Source organism: Sinocyclocheilus anshuiensis, unplaced genomic scaffold (assembly GCF_001515605.1).
Source record: "Sinocyclocheilus anshuiensis isolate Anshui unplaced genomic scaffold, SAMN03320099.WGS_v1.1 scaffold194, whole genome shotgun sequence".
In the NCBI taxonomy this organism is placed as follows: domain Eukaryota; kingdom Metazoa; phylum Chordata; class Actinopteri; order Cypriniformes; family Cyprinidae; genus Sinocyclocheilus; species Sinocyclocheilus anshuiensis.
Window position 1 is genome coordinate 1,971,978 of NW_015546074.1, and position 21,455 is coordinate 1,993,432.

The 21,455-nt window shown below is 37.2% G+C and overlaps 1 protein-coding gene across 3 annotated transcripts in view; it reads left to right on the plus strand.

The window, feature by feature from the left end:
- The window catches only part of LOC107699836 (rho GTPase-activating protein 35-like), a 117,689-nt gene extending 104,225 nt beyond the window's left edge, over positions 1–13,464 (plus strand). For all 3 annotated transcript variants that reach the window (XM_016501234.1, XM_016501236.1, XM_016501235.1), the window contains exons 5-7: positions 5,541–5,672; positions 10,318–10,423; positions 10,514–13,464. In XM_016501234.1, the coding sequence (XP_016356720.1) occupies positions 5,541–5,672; positions 10,318–10,423; positions 10,514–10,940 (665 nt within the window). In that variant the 3' untranslated portion in view covers positions 10,941–13,464. The remainder of the gene's footprint in view (positions 1–5,540; positions 5,673–10,317; positions 10,424–10,513) is intronic.
- The last annotated feature ends 7,991 nt before the right edge of the window (positions 13,465–21,455 follow it).

The following is a 21,455-nucleotide window of genomic DNA, read 5'->3' on the forward strand; positions in this document are numbered from 1 at the left end:
TGAAAAAAAATACTCAACTGTATATTGATAATCAGCAAATCAGCATATTAGAATGATTTCTGAAGATCATGTGACACTGAAGACTGGAGTAATGATGCTGAAAATACAGCTTTGATCATAGGAATAAATTACATTTTAAAATATATTCAAATAGAAAGCAGTTATTTTAAATAGTAAAAATATTTCAACATTTTACTGTTTTTGCTGTACTTTGGATCAAATAAATGCAGCCTTGGTGAGCAGAAGAGAATAAAAAAAATAAAATAAAAAAAACATTACAAACCTTACTGTTAAAAAACTTTTGACTGGTAGTGTAGGCTGATTATTCTTATAGATTGAGACAAATGTGTTTTAAGCCAGGATAAAGAATATGAAAAGTGCTCTGAGTTGCTGCAGAAAACAAAAAAATTGAGCAACAACAAAAACATGTTGCTGGAGACGAGCTTATTATTGAAAATGCTAATTCATTCTCTGCCAGCAGGAGGCGCTTTGAGAGCAGTAGAACTAGCGGTTTCTCCAGTAATGGCTGTAATCAAAGCAGCTCCGCTCATGAAAGCTGCTTTATCAGATAAAAATGAAAATGTCAGTCGGTTCCCTTCTGAGATTCATTCATATAAAACACCCGCGCTGCGTTTTGATTTTGAAATGTGCAGTGCTCATGTTTATTCAACGAAATCAAACGCCACAAATAAATCAATGTATGGGAAACACTGGTAATGTATATCAAAATATCGGAAATGTGTTTAAAAATCATATCACCGTTATTGAAAAAAATTATATCGCGATACATATTGATATTGAATTATTGTCCAGCCCTATTTACTACACAAGACAATCCCTGTGTACAAATATGCATACTTCCCTGCTATATAGTAGAGGAAAAATAGTATGTAAAATGAGTAGTAAGAATTCATACTGTAGTGTTCATAAAACTGTAGACGAAAAGGACTCAGATGTAACCCTTCTGTCGATATTCCAAAGTGTGCATCTTATGGACATTTTACTATCATGAGGCCATGGGTGTAGAGTTGTGACTAACAGAAAAATGACGCAACTGCCACTGGTGGATTACGTGACGATGACAACATAGCGGCTATAGTACTGTACATCCAGATTTTAATGATACTACACATTCATACTATATAGAACAGACTTTTTAATAGTTGTGAAGTTTGTTTCTTATCAAATGTAGTACCTGCTAGACGGCATGTGATTTCAGACGCACCTAATAACTGTTGTTATTAGAAGTCCAGCAATATCTTTTGTAGCGTTTCAGATAAGACTCATGTTCACTACAAAACTGCCCTTACAAAGCTGCTATCTTGTCAAGAGAAAACGGCGTTGGTGGAGGGTTGAATGCAACAGATTACCTCATGTCTCATTCACCGGTGAAAAAACATTACAGTACGAAGCGCATAATATTACAATAATAACGTCTTTCATTCTCACTCGGTCTGCAATAGAGTAATGGAACGCGTTGATGACGTATCATGTCTGCGCGAACAGGGTGGGCAAGAGGTATGCAAATACATATGTTGACAGGTAGATGTGACAGCCGAGGACCAAGGAATATGATTGGACAAACATTTTATGGTCCTACACCTTCCACAGATGATATAAATACGTTTAGACCACTTAACTTAGTGATTGCTATCGGGATTGAAGAGACTTTCAACCAGAAAAACAAAAAAAATGTTTTTGAACCAAATCACCTACCCTGCCTTATATATATATATATTTTCAAAGGGATAGTTCACCCAAAAATTTAAATTCTGTCATTAATTACTCACCCTCATGTCGTTCCAAACCCCGTTAAGACCTTCGTTCATCTTCGGAACACAAATTAAAGGGGTCATATGATGCTGCTAAAAAGAACATTATTTTGTGTATTTGGTGTAATGAAATGTGTTTATGCTGTTTAAGGTTCAAAAAACACATTATTTTCCACATACTGTAAATGACTGTTTCTCCTCTATGCCCCGCCTTTCTGAAACGCGACGATTTTTACAAAGCTCATCGGTCTGAAAAAGCGAGGTGTGCTGTGATTGGCCAGCTATCCAGTGCGTTGTGATTGGCAACGGGTTTGGAACGACATGAGGGTGAATAATTGATGACAGAATGGAATGAATCAATGTCTTTGACCCATGTAATTTATTTCCCTGTACTTTATAATACCATGGTACGTTTTCAAAAGTACCACTTAAAAAAAGCTTGTGAAGCTAAGAACATTACTAAAGTATAACAAGAGCAATGACTCCCACCACCTGCCTTCTCTCTCTGTTCTCTCTCTCACTGCTTGTCTGGCCTCCATGAACGTCCATGCTCTCACATTACCCTGCTGTTGTAGCAGCATAATCTAAAGACATCTCATGGATATCATAGTACATACAGAGCTGCGTTACTCATATTTGCCTTGGGGAAAAGTTTGAGTGGGCCAGTCATAGCAGACCCGGCTGACCTCGCTGCTTTCAAAGAAATGGCTGCTATTCCTCGGTGCATGGATAACATTTCCGTCAATGAGCACATTGTAGAGCAGATAAGCTCAATTAACCGAGACTGATCCACAGCTATTGATCCAGCCCACTGTGGGCCATTATGAAGCATAATGTCAGAGTGCATAGATTATGCTTGTATTATGTGCATACTTGAGAAGAGGCAGCACAGCGTCTGTTTTCGATTGCTTATTTTTTAAAGGTGTTATGACGTGTATATATAGTTCAGACTAGTATATGTTTATTTGTGTTTATATATGTATATGTGTATAATATAATAGGGCATAATATAAAGGAATACATATTCTATGATTTAAAAGTTTAAATTCCTTTTTTATTTCTCAAGGATGCATTAAATTGATCAAAATGAAGGATTCCTATTTCAAATTAATATTATTCTTTCAAACTTTATATTCATCAAAGAATCCTGAAAAATATATATATCACAGTTTCTGCAAAAATATTAAGTAGCAAACCTGTCTTTCACATTAATAATAAGTGTGACTGCAGAAAATTCAGATTTGCCATCACAGGAATGAATTACATTTTAAAATATATGATCAAATAAATGCAGCCTTGGTGAGCATAATAGGCTTCTTTCAAAAACATAAATTTACGGTTGCTAAACTTTTGAACGATAGTGTATTCCAAATTTTATCAGTATATCCCATTTTTTTTTATCCAGAACAGAATAAAACATTTATAAGTAAAAATGCATTTACATGTTATAAATATTGTATAATATATGAATAGCTAATAAAATATATGAAGGTTTATATGAATATGTAATTAATTTTTTTAACTATCATTCTTAAAAAGAAATTAAATATTTATTTAAAAATTCATATATTTTATTATTTAATAGACATGGACCAAAATCATGGCCCCAAATCTCTCATTGTGTGTGTGTGCACGTCACTGTAGGCCGCCATCCTGATTGTGTGTTTGTGCTGGAAGAGAAGGTCAGTTAATTACCAGCAGATTGGTTTGGGTAATAATGAACCACGAGCGCACACGCTCCACTGATCTGGTCGGGCCTGGTTTGGAAGGGCATGAGCTAATAGAAGGCGAAGGCTCGTGTCTGATCGATCAGAACCCCGCACAGCCAGGTGACGATCAATTACGGCGGAAATTACTGCACAGGTATGTGCTCAGCAGCATCCCGGCCAGCTTCAGCGAAATGTCAGACAATTCACAATCAGGTGCTACACAGCCATTATCGATCTCTGATAAAATAGAATCAGGACGGCTAGAGTAACTGATCTGGGGTCAACTGGATTTAACGTGCTGGACTGAAAGATTACAATTGTAATACGAATGTGGAGTGCTTGTGTGTGTTTGTAGCTTTAGCTCAATCATATTGGCAGAACCGAAGATCAAAATTGTTTTGTGGTTTTAATCGGCGCTTGTTGTTTGCGTCTCATAACCTCTCACCCTCTCCTATGCACTAATTTCACGCCTGCACGCTAAGCATACATTCTCTAATTAGATACACATTTCGCTGGATCAGCTGAGAGATTAGATTAGATATGCATCCAGACAGCAAGAGTGGAGAGGTCTGATTATAAGGGGCTTTTGCTTTCAGAAGGACCCCTTGTGTGAACAAAAAAAAATCTTGGAAGAAGCTGCCTGTCAGTGATGTTCATATGATCCTGTGTCTGATTTTAAGAAACAGATTGTTTATTGTTAGTACCTCGTAGAAAAATGTTAGGAGTTTTCCCAATCTCATTAGTTTAATTTGTCATTTGTGTTCTGTTAGTGATAACATACAAATTAATGTATTGATCAATAGCAAATTAAATGTAATGCAGTCACAATTTTTGCTTAATAATACAGCTTATTACACTCTCTACAACATCAGACATGTTACAGTAATTGATATCATTAGCCTTTGGCTTGCCTTTGTTATCAAACAGTTAATAACGTGTTGCTAATGTTACACAAACCAGGTTCCCGTTCGCCATCTCAGACAGCTGCCTTCTAAAAATCAACATCCTCAGGTAGAAACACTTTGCTAATGATATGTTTGGATTGGTCACATGTTTATGATGGTAGGAAATGGGTGGTTTCAAGCACTTTTTTGAGACTTTGATACACTGCCGTTTTAAGGAGAAAATGCTAAGCAGTGGTGTTGAGTGATGCATTTGCACATGGTTTTTCCATAAGCATATTAAAAATACCAGATAGACATGTAAAGCACATTAAAAACTTGACTTTCACCACTGGGGGTCTTTAATACTTTTATTTAACAAGGACATTGCTCAAAAATTGACAGTAAAGACATTTTATACTATTATAAAAAATATATATATATTTATTTTCTGTGAACTTTCTAATCTCTTTCTATTCACCAGTGTTTCTAAAATATATTGAGCAGCACAACCGTTTTCTTCAACTGTTTTCAAGCACCAAATCAGCATATTAGAATGATTTCTGAAGGATCATGTGACACTGAAGACTTGGAGTAATGATGCTGAAAATTCAGCTTTGCCATCACAGGAATAACATTTTAAATATAATAAAATAGTAAACAGTTATTTGAAGTTGTAAAAATGTTTCTTGGTTAGCTTCTTTCAAAAACATTAAGAATCTAAAACCTAAACTTTTGAATGATAGTGTAAATCACACAGTAAATATTGAAATGGTTTGTTTACTTTTTGTTTAGATTATTAAACTTAATCCATCTTACAAATATGAATTATTTTCATAGTTTTAGATTGAAGGTCTGGGACCAAGGGTAAAACAAATGTGTGTGAAAAGTAACAAAAATACTGTTTTACATGCCTTTTATCCATGGTCAAATTTGTAAGAATAAATCTGTTGGTTTTAATAAAAATCAGCCCAAAAGTTAAGGAACACCCATTAGAAGGATAATGCACACTTAACCAGTCGCACCCTGAAAACGATTATGGTGAACTTCCTTTTTTTACTTTTTAGACTGTAATTTAATGACTTTAATTTGTGAATAGCTTGAAAAACTGCAGTCATTCACAAACCTCCATTTGAAAGTCTAACTGAATTCTCTCTCTCTCTTTCTGTACATTATAGACCCTAACATTGACCTGATTGAGAAGGACATGTCTGTGAACACGGTGGCTGGAGCGATGAAGAGCTTCTTCTCAGAGCTGCCTGATCCTCTGGTACCCTACAGCATGCAGACGGAGCTGGTGGAGGCCTTCAGTGAGTATCAACACGACAGTGAGCAGACGAATGGACCTATGTAGGCTCTCACAATCAATAAAAACACTGATACAGGGAAGGCCAGATGTTTACTGTCAGACAGCAGCATGCTTGGTTGTAGTCCTCTGAGGTTAGTGTGCTCTGGAGATCTCCTCTGCTGGACATCCTGTGTGTGGAGAGCTCTTGTTAGAGGGAGAAAAAGAAAAACAAGGGAGAAGCCAGCGAGTAGAAATGGATTGGGTTTCCGCAGTGCGTTTTCCTGTTGCGCGGTATTATAGTCTTCACTCCCCATTCTTCAATACACACACTCTGTCTCAGTGTGAAGTTCAGCTTTGTCTACTCTAGGCATCGCTCCAAGCCAGCAACACACAAGCGATGAGACTTAAGCCTAAGATTGCCGTTAGTCCTTCACTCCAGACTGTTTCTCAATAAACAAGCCCTTTCAAGTCGTGCCATGCATTAAATAGTTTCACAAACAGCAGGTCTGATTCAGCAGAAAATAAAGCGTAACACCCAAACCTGCACTGGTGGAGTAGAGCACAAAAGAGCAGATTTGATATGTTAAAGATTTAATCTGCCAAATACCAACATAATCAGATACTAATTCAAGCTGTTAATAGTTATCTTTGTGTTTTTCAAACCAAAAATAGATTTGTATGTTTCCTGATGATAATGTGAGGGGATCTTGCCTGTACAAATCTTGACAACATAATGTTGTGGGTGGTTGCCAGGGCGTCGCCGTTCGGTTGCTAGTGTGTTCTGAGCTGTGTTTGATGTGCGGGAAGTTATGCGGCAAAGATTAAAGGGATAGTTCACCCAGAAATCAAACTTGTCATTATTTACTCACCCTCATATCATTGCAAACGTGTTTGAGTTTGTTTCTTCTGTGAAACACAAAAGAAGATATTTTGAAAGATGTCAGCATTTGTTTTGTCCATGCAATGCAAGTCAATGGTAACCAAAACTGTTTTATTAACCACTTGTTAATAGTTTGTCACAACTACACTTACAACCAAACACTATTTACTCTCAATGGGCTTTTGTAATGTTCTTGTATTAAGAAGGAAGGGATAATGGAGGGAGAGGACAGACGGCAGGTCACCTGACTGCCGTGTCACTCTCCGCAGGTGGTGGGCGGGGCTTTGCTCCGGTCCGTCTGTCACTGGACGCCATGGCAACAGCCCAGCAGCCTTGTTCTGTTTTAGTTTCTGGAAACACAGGACGCACATGCACTGCTTTAAGACCTTCTGAATATTCCTTTGCTTTGTTGATCTGCCATCTATTAGATGTCTCAACGGGATATTTAGATTAATGCATTTTCTGATTGGCGGTGGCTGTTTATTCTGATTTGCATATTCAGTCTCAAAATCAACAGTGTCTGGCTATTACTACTGCTAATACTTGAGGTCATGGTTTCAGTCAAGTTTCTAATTTTGAGAATTAAGCCTAAAATATACTTCAGTTTTGACCTGAACGCTTAGATATGCGCACTGCTGAGCCTTTCAAAAAAAAACAAAAATGTCTTTGTATGCACTGAATATGTGCGTTCCTGTGTGTGGACAGTTTGTGTGTACTATGTGGAAAAATTCAAAGCACATGTGTGAGATGAGCGTGCTGAATATGTGTAGTTATAAAAATCGGCCTGTGCCTGTATAGTATTGATGACGAAATGTACATCACACGCGTGCTTACGAATACCCAAGCATACACGTAAAAACCGAAGTATAGTTTGGGCTTTAAACTTAGGCCCAAAGAATCCTTCAGTATTGATGGAAACATGCTAAGTATACTCCGTTTGATAGTGCGCTAACACAGGTGCTAAACATTTGTGCACTATAAAGTTTCATCCTTGTCTAGTGTCTGCGCTATTTCTCTCTTAGAGTTATAACTGATAAAAACATGTATTCTGGAACTCGCTGGAGGGTCAGTAAGCAATGACCCAGAACACTCTACATCTACATCCACTAAAAATCATCCTAGCTAGCAACCATAAAGAAATGACCTGGCATTATGGTGGTTCTGCACATTTTCTTTCTAGTTACTATAGTAATTCTGCATCAGGGGCCACAATGCATAACGCTGATGTCAGTGTGTGAGTGAGACTAGGGAGGAACACATCTGCCGTAGTGGTCACATGTTCTGACACAGGGCTCACAGCGTTAAGGGCTGATGTAAGCCGTTCTGACTCGCTGCAACCATCAAGCTCACTGCACCCAGGGCGTGTGTGTATGTGTGTGTCTCTGTGTGTGACTGCAGTGCACACACTACACATTTATTTCTGTACATGTACTGTTTGTGTGTGTGAGACACTGTGCTTCATTGAACAATACCTCGGTCACTCCAGATGAGACTGATGGGAAGTCTAGTATGCTCGCGCATACACACACACCTTTTCACTGTTACTCCTCCCTAGAGTTGTTGTTTATTGATTTAGGTGGAGTGTGCTGCTTCCTTTGTGCATATTAAAATTCATTATTCCTGAATTATTTCCTCAAGCATCGCTTCCAAGCAATCTGAGGTCCCAAAGCCAAACGTGGATAGTGTTTTAAGAAAGAGTCCCCACACACATTTCATCTGGAGCAGCTAGAGTGATTCAGTTTCTGCACACACATTGAATGAAAGTCTCTATTAATATTCAGCATTTTTCACAAATCTGCTGCAAAATTATGGAGGACTTGGAGTCTGTTTACTATTTTATTGTTTTATTATTTTATTGTTTTATTTTATTTTTTAATGGAATTAAACAGTTTTAAATTGGTCTATTTTTCAATTTAAATTATATGTGAATTTGTATTTATTTTATCTATGTTAAAACATGAATTAAAGAGTTTCTTATCTATTCATTTGTGTTTAAAATCTGATTTATTTCATTTTTTTTTATTTGAAATTGATAACTCATTCTTTTGTTTTATTTTTTTTAAGTGTCACTTTCTAGTCATGCATACAAAAGAGTGCATACATCTTTTTGAAAATTATTTTAAAAATTATTTGCGTGCACTGTTTTTCATCTTTGCGTGCATCTTTGGTTCTACTATATATAATAAAATGGTAAATATAGCAGAATAGGTAACAGTTGCAGATTAAGTTTGAATTAATCTGTCACTAAGCATGGACTAGCTAGTTTGCAAGTATTTACATTTTTGGTACATTTTTTCCCCCTTATATTATTTGCAACATTCAACCCTGTTGTTGGGACTTTGGTAACAGGGTTGAAGGTCAAGCTTGACAAACGCAATGTATTTGTGTAGAAAATTAAAGAAAATGAAACGTGATTGTTTACTTGTAGTTCCACCATGCTGTAGAAATTTGCTAAATTTTCACTTCCAAAATGTTACAACTTGATGAAACTTAAAGAGTGGATCATTATGGTAACAGGGTTGAACACATTGTATATGTGGGACTAGGGGTGTGCGATATTGGCAAAAAAGAATATCTCGATAATTTTCTGGGATTTTATGGATAACGATAATTAGACGATATTTTGCTGAGTGTGGTATTGTGCTGGTACCTTAAGGACTGCCGTGGACAGCTGACTCCTAAAGTTTTTGATATTCTTCATATTCTGTGCAGTGGTCAGTTCACACTGATATAAATTAATCTTTTCCAATAAGTTTTAACTGATTTTTACATTTTATGGGCATTTTGACCTTTATAAAGCCATTTCTTTTCTAAAAGTGTCCATTATCTTTTGAATACTGATATTTCAAATTATTGAAATAATAAAAGATACTCTAAATGTGAAATTAAAACCGCCAGTAGGTGGCAGCAAGTCACTGTTAATAAGTGAGTCATTGCGATTGAACCTAATCATTTAAACGGTTGATTCATTCAGGAACGAAACACCGTCATGTTGCTCAGAGACACAAAACAGAGCTGTGGCTGTATTCGGAATGATATTTGTTGTCGAAATAGAGCAAAAACAGGAAATATGGTGTCTAAAACGTAAGTCTCTTAATTAACTTCTTGTTTATTGAACTGTTGTAAAAAAATCAATATCACATTTGTAATCATTGTCCTTTTTGGAGAAAAAAACGGCACTCTTCATGTGAAATTGATTAACTAGGCTATTTGAAGTGGTATGCATATATAAATTTTCTGCCCCCATGTCTTGAGTTTGTGATGATTCTAAATGTATTGTAATAGACTGCACTCTAAATGCGCACGCGCACTAGTCTAGACTTCACGTAATGTATGCGTGCGCTCTGTAGGGGTGTTTTGAACGTTTTTTGCAAAATACTCGATAATGTCAAATCGCACATCGTTAAAACAACAATTAGGATATTATCGCAGACGATATATATCGCACACCCCTATGTGGGACACAGCTTAATATTATGTTTATGGTTCATACAGTTGTTAATAATTCAAAACATGTCTATCTACTTTCTCTAAATAACTTATGCCTTTTTTACTTTACTGAAACTAATAGAACACAATGTTTGAGATGTCCCGTTAAGAGAGACCTTCACATTACAGAAACACATTGGTCTTGAAGGTCCTTAAGCGTTGAAGCAGTTGTCAAGACTGACTCCTGTGTGTGTCTCTCCATCTATTTGTGTGTTGTGGGACAAGTGAACACCTGTGAAGCATAAAGAAAATAAATGTGTTTGAGTCTCATTCTGTGTTCCCTCTCGGCCCCCTGCAGAAATCAATGATCGAGAGCAGCGTCTCCACACCATGAAGGACGTGCTCCGCAGGTTCCCTCGAGAAAACTGCGAGGTCTTCAAATACGTCATCACTCACCTGAACAAGTGAGAATCAGAGCCATCCCTAGGGCAAGACACGACCAAACTCACTCGCACAAATGTTTTCCATTCTCACTTTTTCTCTCTTTCTATCAGGGTGAGTCAAAACAGCCGCCTGAACCTGATGACCAGCGAGAACTTGTCCATCTGTTTCTGGCCGACACTAATGCGGCCCGATTTCACCACCATGGACGCGCTGACGGCCACACGCACCTACCAGATGATCATCGAGACATTTATCCACCAGTGTGCTTTCTTCTTCTACAATCAGCCTTTGGCCGACACACCCAGCGGCCTGCCTGGACACCCTGCCTTGCCTACCACCACCTTGTCTTCTGCCTCCTCCATACCAGGCTCCGCCTACTCTGTCTGTTACGCCTCATTACACCCCGTAGCCCTGCCCTTCAGCCCAGCCCAACAATCCCCGCCCCATTCTCCACCCCTAACCCCTCAATCCCCAATCCAGAGCCTGCTGCCTTCGCTCCACCCCCATCACACCCCTACGGAACAACACATGCTGTGAACCTGTAGACGAGGAGGAGAACTTTGGGAGCACTGAAAGAGATTAATTGAATGGAAGAAACTTCCAAGGAGATTGCACGGCCGTGCCTGACTTGTCACAAGCAAAAGCAGTAGAGGAACGAGAAAGAAAAAGGTCAAGAGTACATGAGCTACGTCAACCACACTTCATTGCCCACTTTCTGCATCATGCTACTCCATAAATTGCAGCGCCGCTCTGTTCTTGGCCCTTTATGCTCCTCACACACACATAGATAACTGCACGTGAAGTGTGGTAACCCCAAACCCAGATCTCTAATGGGTCCATGTGACGTAGGTGTTGCACTCTTGCTGGTTCAGCATTGTCTTCGTCAGTTGGCGACCAATGGGTGTTGGGGTATATGAACAAATGGGCTGAACCCCACCTCATATTCGGGTGACCACTGTACGCAACCTCTTAGAAATAAGGTTAAGCGGGCCAACAGGGTGGCCTATATATTCACCAGATATTTGTTGTAACTTCCGACCACTGTCATTATCAAATTATGAAAACGAAATGCTTTTTTCCAATGCAGCAACACGACCATATTCCTACTCCTTATTTAATCTGTTTCAGCCTTTTAAAAAAGAGACAAAAATCAAAAGACAAAACTAGAACTTGACGAACTGGATCTAGTTTTGCTGGAATGGTTGTCTGTGGAATACTTTTGCACAGCATTCTGGGATTTGAAGTCTTTTCCTCACCTTTATCCCCTGGCGCACGAGCCTCCAGAACATGCTGGAAGACTAATGCTTCTTTTATTGCAGAATGTCCTCACAACCAGACAACCCTCAGTTTCCTGCTCCACGAGGATCTTCGACTTTGTTCAGTGTCTGTTCATTTGGGAGCTGTATTATTATTCTTATTACACGTTTGCAGGAAGTCCCTCCCTTCTGGCTCATGTTGGATCTGTGGACTGCTTTTTGCGCACATGGTTGGTGAACCAATGAGTGGTGAGTTCTAAGGGATGGGTTAGGTTGTGGTCCACCTGCGTTTGGAGGAGAGGTATGCACTAAATCAAGAGTTACATCACAGATCCGGAAGGTCAAGGATGGTTGCACTAGAGGAGACGCTGTGTCTACCTGTACCTATTCAGATGGCATTGAATCAGTGAGCTGTGGAAGCCTAGAGGAGGATGAGAGTGAAGATAGTGGCATAGCTGGATGAAATAATGGCATTCAGAAAAGATAAAGTCTTCAATGTGTTTGAAAACAGCATGTGGTGCGTTATCAGAGTGAGAGAATATGAGCTTGCAGTTAGTGGCTTTTTGTCAAGACTTCAGAGTTGACCTCAGCAGGATGACATTGTTTATAAAATGCCAGAAGTTTTTTTTTAAAGAAAGATTGGGGGTTAGAAAACCTGGGCACAGAAACGGGAAAGTTAATGAGGTAGCTTGTGAGTAGGCTTTTCCTTCAGTGGGCTCTTGGAGCACAACACTACCACCCAGGGGACAAAGCAGGTATTGCATGATGAAATTCCGCTCGTATTCAGGCTAATGCTACATTTTTGTTTTTCTAGAAACTGCTGGATGCATTCACAATCACCTGATTCACTTTGTAGCAACATGTAGAAAACTTTCAGCATTCAAGTTTATACCAATATTCCCCAGCATTTATACTCCAGATTAGATAACAGATCATTTTCTGTGACTTTTGTGTTTATCAGTTTGTTTTGAGCCGTGGTTTTCAAGCAGGGAGACGTTGTGAAACTGTGAAACAATCACATTTATGGAGATCAATGAATGTATCCCACAGCAGATTTCACTTCATTTTTGTGCACATCTCTCCCTGTAATACATGCTAACCAGTAAGTGAACCACACCTGCCTTGCCCCCTTATAACATGCTAATCTGACATCTGACTGGCTGGGATGAGCTGTAGCTCTTTACCCATTTTTGCTTAAACACTACATCTTTTGCCCTCAGAGAGTAGGAGTAATGGTATATTTTGGGAAATCGGGAGCTGTGTAGCCTATACGCCCCTGGTACTTTGTGTGTGAATTCTGCATTATCTGTATATTTTCAATGTATTCTTTCAGAGCCGCTTGTCCTTCGCAGAAAAAAATAAAACGGCAAAAAAACGAAACAAAAGTAATTAAAAAGTGCAGGGGAAGACGACGTAAAGTGACATGACAAATGTGTATTAAAAATGTGACAGTGGTTCAGCAATTCTATTTGGCTGCATCACTTTATTTTTTGTTTCATTTTCTTTTTTCAACATTGGTGACAGATTGTCTGTTAAGTTAAAGGAGAAAGGAGCAAAACTATATTCAGAATGGTTGTTTATTTGTACGTTAGGGGGTCTGATGCTTTGCCCTGTAGTCAATGGTGATAGAAAAGGTGTTCTTTTTATGTTTTATTTTAATAATTAAAAATGAGACAAAGCATTTTTAACAGTCTTGTTTTGTTTTTGTTTTTTGTGAATGGTGTAAAGGCCACAATGATGTAGTGCATGATTCAAGACCAGGTCAGGGAGAGGGGTCTGCCGCTCTCAGTATTAAAAAAGGAAGACAAAAATAGAATGGAAAAAAATGCAGAAATAAATGAAGTTACATCAATAAAAATACATGTCATTACAAGTTGGTAATTAGTCTCAATGGGAATGGTGTATAAACAGTAAGGCCTTCTGTGACCTGTATTATAGTTAATAAATCAATCTTGTAAAATCGGTCTCATGTCTTTATTTTATAATTGCAGAATGTGCATTAATTCCATTACATTTGTGCTTTTGCTATTTACTCGTACTACTGTTTTCACTTATGTCATCTAGACCAGTGGTTCCCAACCCTGGTCCTTGAGGCACCCCAACACTGCATGTTTTGCATGTCTTCTTAATCAAACACACCTGATTCAGGTCATCAGCTCATTAGTAGAGACTTCAAGACCTGAAATTGGTGTGTCAGAGAAAGGAGACATGCAAAATGTGCAGTGTTGGTGTGCCTCCAGGACCAGGGTTGGGAACCACTGATCTAGACTATCATTCATTAAGAAATTAATTTTATTCGGCGAGGATGCATTAAATTGATCAAATATGACCGTAATGGATTTGACATTGTTAGACAGAAATTCTATTTCAAATAAATACTGTTCTTTTGAACAACTTTCTATTCATCACAGAATTCTGAAAAAAAATTGTATCATGGTTTCCACAAAAATATTAAGAAGAGCAACTGTTTTCAACACTGATAATAAGAAATGTTTCTTGAGGACCAAGCATATCAGAATGATTTCTGAAGGATCACGTGACACTGAAGACTGGAGTAATGATGCTGTAAATTCAGCTTGACCATCACAGGAATAAATTACATTTTAAAATAGAAAACTGATAGTATATCACAACTTTTGACCCGCAGAGTACCAGCATTAAAATTAAAAAAGGTATGTGTAATAAAATTCTTAGTTTTAGATTGAATATATTTGTGTTATACACCGATGGCACTGTCTCACATCTTATATAAACTACCTAGTAACAGCACCATATACTTTATATTGACTATAGTTTCTTTCCAACATCACATTTCAGAACAATCCTGGCTCATACTGGTCATTGGGAATCCTGAACAATATGTTTTGACAGTTCCCCAAAAGGTATATCAATACGGCTGTTATATTTCAAGGTAACCCTGTTAAGATAACCATCTCAGTTTACAGTAAAGAAACGAGTATTTATCAGTTCAATTCTTTTGAGTCTGTAGGTTAACCTATATTTGACAACACAATAGGCACTTTTAACAAATCAGGGCCATATCGGGCCTGAGGCTCTTAAAATCGAGTATATTTTTCTTCTTTTAAATAAAGGCCGGTCAGTGAAATGTTTAAAAATATCTCAAATGAATGAATGGAATATCACTTAAACAGAATTGTCAAAATTACGGCGTTTGATATAATTATTGGATGGATTTTAGAAAGTCAAAACCAACAGGCCACATCATTTTATGGAGGATAGAAATATTTAGTGTCTAAATCCAGCTACTTTTCATAGGATACTTTTATGTTAGATAATAGTTTATCTAGACGATAAGGCCTCACAAAAAAAACATGGCATTTTTACCCCTAAAAGGTTACTACAAGTATAAAAATATAAAAACCGTACCGTATTCGTGGAATATTCCAGTAGTTGGCAATGTGCCTTCAACTGTCCTGCGAAATACACCAAAGCGTTTTCTTCAATGGATTGTGTTCCGATATTTTTTTTAATTACCATAATTACAAGCGAGGTTTATTGGTTATTTATATTTATTACATTTGAGCTGTTGTTGCTACGTTATATGTGTATGCATGTGTGCGTATTGGAGTTTCACATGCAATGACAAAAATGGACCACTAGGTGTCTCGCTTGTTGCACTTTACGAACTGGATCTTTGACATTATATTCTCTCCATATGAATGTTCCTCTGACTCACACCTGTTAACGTTGGTGAATCATTTTCAATAGATATGCATGTTCATAATTTAATGTTCCAGCTCATTTTTAAGTCTTTTGAAGAATGAATGATATGAACACTCATGCTATGTAGAATTTACAAATACTAAAGATTTCATCTTAACGACCTCATATGATTCACATTAATGTGTTTATTTAAAGGCTAAACAAAGAGTCGTTGTTTCATGAATCTTTGGTCTCGGTAGATCAGAAGTCTCGTCTGCAAATTTCCAGAAAGTTTCAGAGTCTGAAAGTAAAGCTGTAAGTCTGAAAAATGATAAGTCGAGGCACGTATCGCTGCTCATCCGTGTCTTTCCGAGTCTTGAATTCAGATGCGGCCGACTCCAAGCGATTCACACCGCCACGGGTGGAGAGGGAAAACAATAAGGCTCTATTTTCAGTCTTACATTTGATTATTGTGATTTCATCATCCAAATTTCAATTCCAGTATCGTCATATTTTTGTAATGTTTATTGAATAACTAGGGAATACAATACTGACATTCAGACATAAGTCAACTAAAGGCATTTTGTTCATTTGAAACACAAAACAATGCATGCAACAATACATTCACAACATTGTCAGCTAATCAACTGTATTTAATCAATTGTATTAAGCTGATCCAGAGAAATATTCAGTGTTGTAAAATTTGTGACAACTTACCCCGGTCCCTCTTATGCCAGAACAGGATAAGACCGATTCCTTAGGCCCATGTTTGTCCTTAGACTACACATCGATTGTCCGGGTCACTGTGGGTGTTTTGATTCTGATACCTCGATTGATGGCAGTGCTGGGAGTAAGGATGCTGTTATTGATCATTTGATGGTCAAATTGATGAATGCTGCTGTAAATGGTGCTGCCACTATCAGCTGAGAACACCCAAGCCCCAGATCACTTTTTCCTATTTGCTTTCCAAAGAGATATATATACACACACACACACACACACACACACACACACTACCATTCAAAAGTTTGGGGTCAGTAATGAATGCTTTTAATCAGCAAGGATGTGTTAAATTGATAAAAAGTTATTCTAAAGACTTTCTATTTTAAATAAATGCTGTTATTTTTAACTTTATTCGTCAAATAATCCTGACAAAAGTATCACATGTTCAAAAATATTAAGCAACACACCTGTTTCCAACACTGATAATAAATCAGCATATTGGAATGATTTTTGAAAGATCATGTAACACTGAAGACTGGAGTAATGAGTAATGATGCTAAAAAAAAGTCAGCTTTGCATCACAGAAATAAATGATATTTTAAAGTATATTAAAATAGAAAACCATTATTTTAAATGGTAATACTATTTTACAATATACTGTTTTTTTCTGTATTTCTGCTCAAATAAATGTAGCCATGATGAACAGAGGAAACTTCTTTAAAACACATAAAAAAAATATATGGTTCTGATTTAAAAAGTGTAAAACATTTAGAAATACTTTTTTGTTGTTGTTGTGAAGAGTCAGCTAAATGGTCTACACTCACATGAGACAAATACTGTACTCATAAAAGTCTTCTATAAAAGGTGTTTTAATTAAAGGGATAGTTCACCCAAAAATGAAAATTTTGTAATCATTTCCTCACCCTCATGTCGTTCCAAACCTGTATAAGTTTCATTCTTATGTTGAACAAAAAAAAGAATATACTTTGAAGAATTTCGACGAACCAAACAGCTGTTGGTCCCCATTGACTTCCTTAGTAAAAGAAATACAATGGGGACCATCAACTGTTTGATTACCAGCATTCTTCAAAATATCTTCTTTTATGTTCAACAAACTCATGCATGTATGAAACCCATACAGATTTGGAATGACATGAGGGTGAGTAAATGATGAAAAATTGTAATTTTTGGGTGAACTAGGCCTATCACTTTAATGTTTACAGGATGAGGGTGGCAGTGAGGGACATTATTTCGCCATATTTGTCACGTCGGAGAAACTACTCGCGTTCATTGGCTGCGGCCTCTGTAGTAGCTAGTGTTGTTGCAAAGAGCGAATATTAGACAGTGAAACAAACTTCAGCCGTACAGAATAAGTAAAGCAGAATAGGTCTGAAGCCAGAAGACAGAAACGCCGTCAATGACAAAAACGAGCGTAAACATCAGTACACGAGGTGAAAAAATGACAACCTGAGAAGTGACACACAAGTCCCTTCTTTGTGTTGGACAGGTAAGAAATTAATTATTGTGTAGACTATCTAAAACTCACTCATATCAGTGTAATTTACATAAAACAAAGATCATCGTTCTGAACCGTGTCAATAGATGGCAGAGGAGCGTCTCTCACAATGCGGCATCGGTAAGTTACTGAAAGTGCACGAAGAACAGCGAAGCCACAATTAAAATGAATGACAAAATATAAAAGTAGGATTTATTTTAAAGTTTGTTGTATATAGTAGTGATGGGAGAAGCTAACCTTTTCGAAGCTTCGAATCAATCGAACTAATTGCTTCGCAAAATGATTCGCTGTTTCGAAGCGCTCGAAACACCACACGCTGGGGACGCCTGCTGGTCAAAACTGTGTAAATGCAACGAAAGCTCAGGCCAAAACATGCATAAAAACATAACAAATAACATTTTAATAGTCTAAACAGGGCAATAAGAGACTATTAAGTACTACTCATCCTTTTAATTACACAAATGTCTCATTAAAAATGTCTACAAATTGATCAAACTGGGGGGCGATCTCAGTGAACTCGCCTGATTCACGGGTTCACAGAGAGCATCGACCCCAGTCGGCAAACCATTGAATTTTCAAAACGTTTCGAAACAGTTTATGACGTCACGAAGCCTCGATTACTGAAATCACGTGACTTTGGCAGTTTGATACGTGCTCCGAACCATTCTTTCGAAACAAATTATTCGCAAAGGTTTCGAAGCTTCAAAAGCGCCCATCACTAGTTTATAATAGCCTAAGTGTAACAGTTAAGCCAAAAAGTCACAAAAAGAAGATTATGAACTTTTAAATCATAAAACCCACATATAGCCTACGGTTTGGACATTTTTAGGTTGTCAGACTCATAAAAGTGACATTAATCTTGAGAAAAGCTTTGCACCATTTGCACAGATGCCTCTTGGTTTTATGTTTTATCATGTAATGCAACAACACTAGTGTTCAAAAGTTTGGAGTTCAATATTTTTGAAAGTCTTTTGTTCACCAAGACTACCTTTATTTGATAAAAAAAAAAATACAGTAAAACACAACATTGTAAAATGTTATTACAATTTTATAGAAATGTTTTCTATTTTAAAGGTCACATATTTTACACCTTCCTGGAGTTTTATTTTAGGTTTTGATGTCTTAAGAATATATATTTGCGGTATAAGTACCAAAAAACATCTCAATATATTTTTACAGCTCCTTTCTCAGGAGCTCTGCTGAGAACAGGTCGATTTTGGCCTGTCTCATTAATATTCATGAGCCTCTCTTCTGATTGGCCTGTTGTTTTCTGAGTGACGCACGGCCAGGCCAACCACAGGTAATAGCACCTAGACCTCAGTTATCATGAAAAAAGCCAGTTTTGACAATATGGGACCTTTAATATATTTGAAAATGTAATTTATTCCGCTGATTTTTCAGCATCATTACTCCAGTCTTCAGTGTCACATTATCCTTCAGAAATCATTCTAATATGCTGATTTGCTGGTAAAGAAACATTACTTATTATTATCAATGTTGAAAACAGTTGTGCTGCTTAATATCTTTGTAGAAATTGTGCTACTTTTTTCAGGATTCTTTGATGAGTAGAAGCAGGTTGAACAGCATTTATTTGTAACTGAAATATATATATATTTTTAACATTATAAATGTGTTTACTGTCACTTTTTAAAGTATGAATTTCTTTTAAAAAACAACAACAACAACATTTTACCACCTCCAAACTTTTGAGTGGTAATGTACCTACATTTTTAAGTGTGAACTGAGTTTTGTGTCCTCTTTTGTGTCCTCTTTTGTGTGAATCAGTTTATAATTTGGATTCTGATTAGGTGAAAATGAGACATAATTTCTTTATTTTCTCTTTCAATAGTCATTTTAATCAAAACTATATTTTTTACCTTTTGGTATGCCAGATGAAATCAACTTTCTCCGATAGATTTAGTGCAGATGTGTTCAGGTCAGAGGTTTTTGGCACTGAAGGCCAGGCAGACGGCTGATGCAGATTAGTTAGTCAGTTCATGGTTGAAGTGATCGCATTTTCTGATGTGGAAAAGAAATGCAATTATTATTACGTTTATTAGCAATGTGTTTTTTCTGCTTTCCCGCTGTCTTTTTTCTGCTATGATTAATTATACTGTTTAATTCTGAGATTCACCATAGCTCTCCTGTAATTTCCCCATGGTCTTCTAGTGCGCGTGTTTTTTTCACTCGTGAATTCAAGCGGCGAGTTCGGTTTCGGGGAGCGCCGAGTGAAGATGATTGCATTGACCAGTCAGAATCAATATGGATGCCTGGCATGATCCTATAGCAAGTAACGAGAAGTGAGTTAAGCACATCCAGTCTTTTCACAAGGTGCTTTTTTTCCCCCCAAGTTCAAACTTTGAGTAGCTCCGTCTTCCATAGAATATTGAATAAGGTTACCATGGAATGGTGAGCACACGCTAGCGGCTCCGCGCATTGAAGCGGCCCCTGCGAATCTTCCTGCCTGGCTTTCAGAAGCCCTTCATGCGCTCTTGACAGTTCCAGGTTAGCTCCTCGCCTCTCCACTTGCGCTCCCAACGTTCCCCTAGAGGATAACGCCGAGATCCAGGCCTTTGAGCCCAAAACCCAGCCTTAATCCCCAGCATCGATTGCCCTGAGAATTTCCTCCAGAGCACAGCGGGCATCCCAGCGCTCCAGCCCCGCTGCGGCCCAGTCAGCCTCCTCTCACACTCAGTCCATCTGCACCGCCTGAGCCTTACTTCCTGTGACTGCCGAGCTAATTTTCTCTCCGTTTAGAGTTTAAAGAGGAAACGGGGTTAACAGACAACGCTGTGTTCACTGCAGATACAGACAGTCAGTATGTCATGGGTCTCCTTGAGCTGATGGCAAATAAGAGCGTTCATGATCAATTATTTTGGTTTAAATTACATGTGCAAATGTACTATATATGTACACAAGAAATAGGTGTAACAAAATTGGGTAACACATTATTTTGATAGTCCAACTAAGTAACTTTGCAACTGCATGTCATCTAGCAATCATTAGTATATTAGTAGACTGTCTGCTAAATATATAACACTTTATTTTGATGGTCCCCAACACACATTCTACTGACTAGTATTGTTTTAAGTATATGTCAGTTTATTCTACTAACCCTAACTTTACAGTCTAGTACTCTGAGAGTTTGTTGATGATAGTTACATAGTTACTTATTGTTAGCTAGTAAATTTCACAAACAATTACTAAGAAACAGCAAGTAACACACTGACTTAAACATGAAATTTTGAAGTAGAAAAAAATGTACTTCAATAATCTGTTTTATTTGCAACGTTGATTTTTTTATTTTATTTTATTTTTTTACAGTGTTTATGTTGGTTTCCCAAAACCTTTATACAATTTTCATCAAAAGTAATTATTAACAATAACAACGTATTTTCCTTACATATACTAGCTTTTAAAGGTTTGGGATTAGTACGTTTTTATTTTTATTTTTTGCATTACATTGATTAAAAGTGACAGTAAAGATATTTATAATGTTACAAAAGATTTCTTTTTCAAATAAATGCTGTTCCTTTGAACTTTCTATTCATCAAAGAGTCCTGGAAAAAATAAAATAAAATAAAATGTTTGTTAAGCAGCAAATCAGCATATCAGAATGATTTCTGAAGGATCATGTGACACTGAAGACTTGGAGTAATGATGCTGAAAACTCAGCTTTACCATCACAGGAATAAATTGCATTTAACACTTATTTTAAATTGTAATAATATTTTACAATATTACTGTTTTTACTTGAATTTTGATCAAATAAATGCATGACTTTTAAAAACATTAAAAAATATTTAATGTTTTTATTACATTTAATATTTAATGCAAAACCCCACATTTTTTAAGTGTATGTGTGTGTTCACATTTTAACCGTCCCCCCCCCCC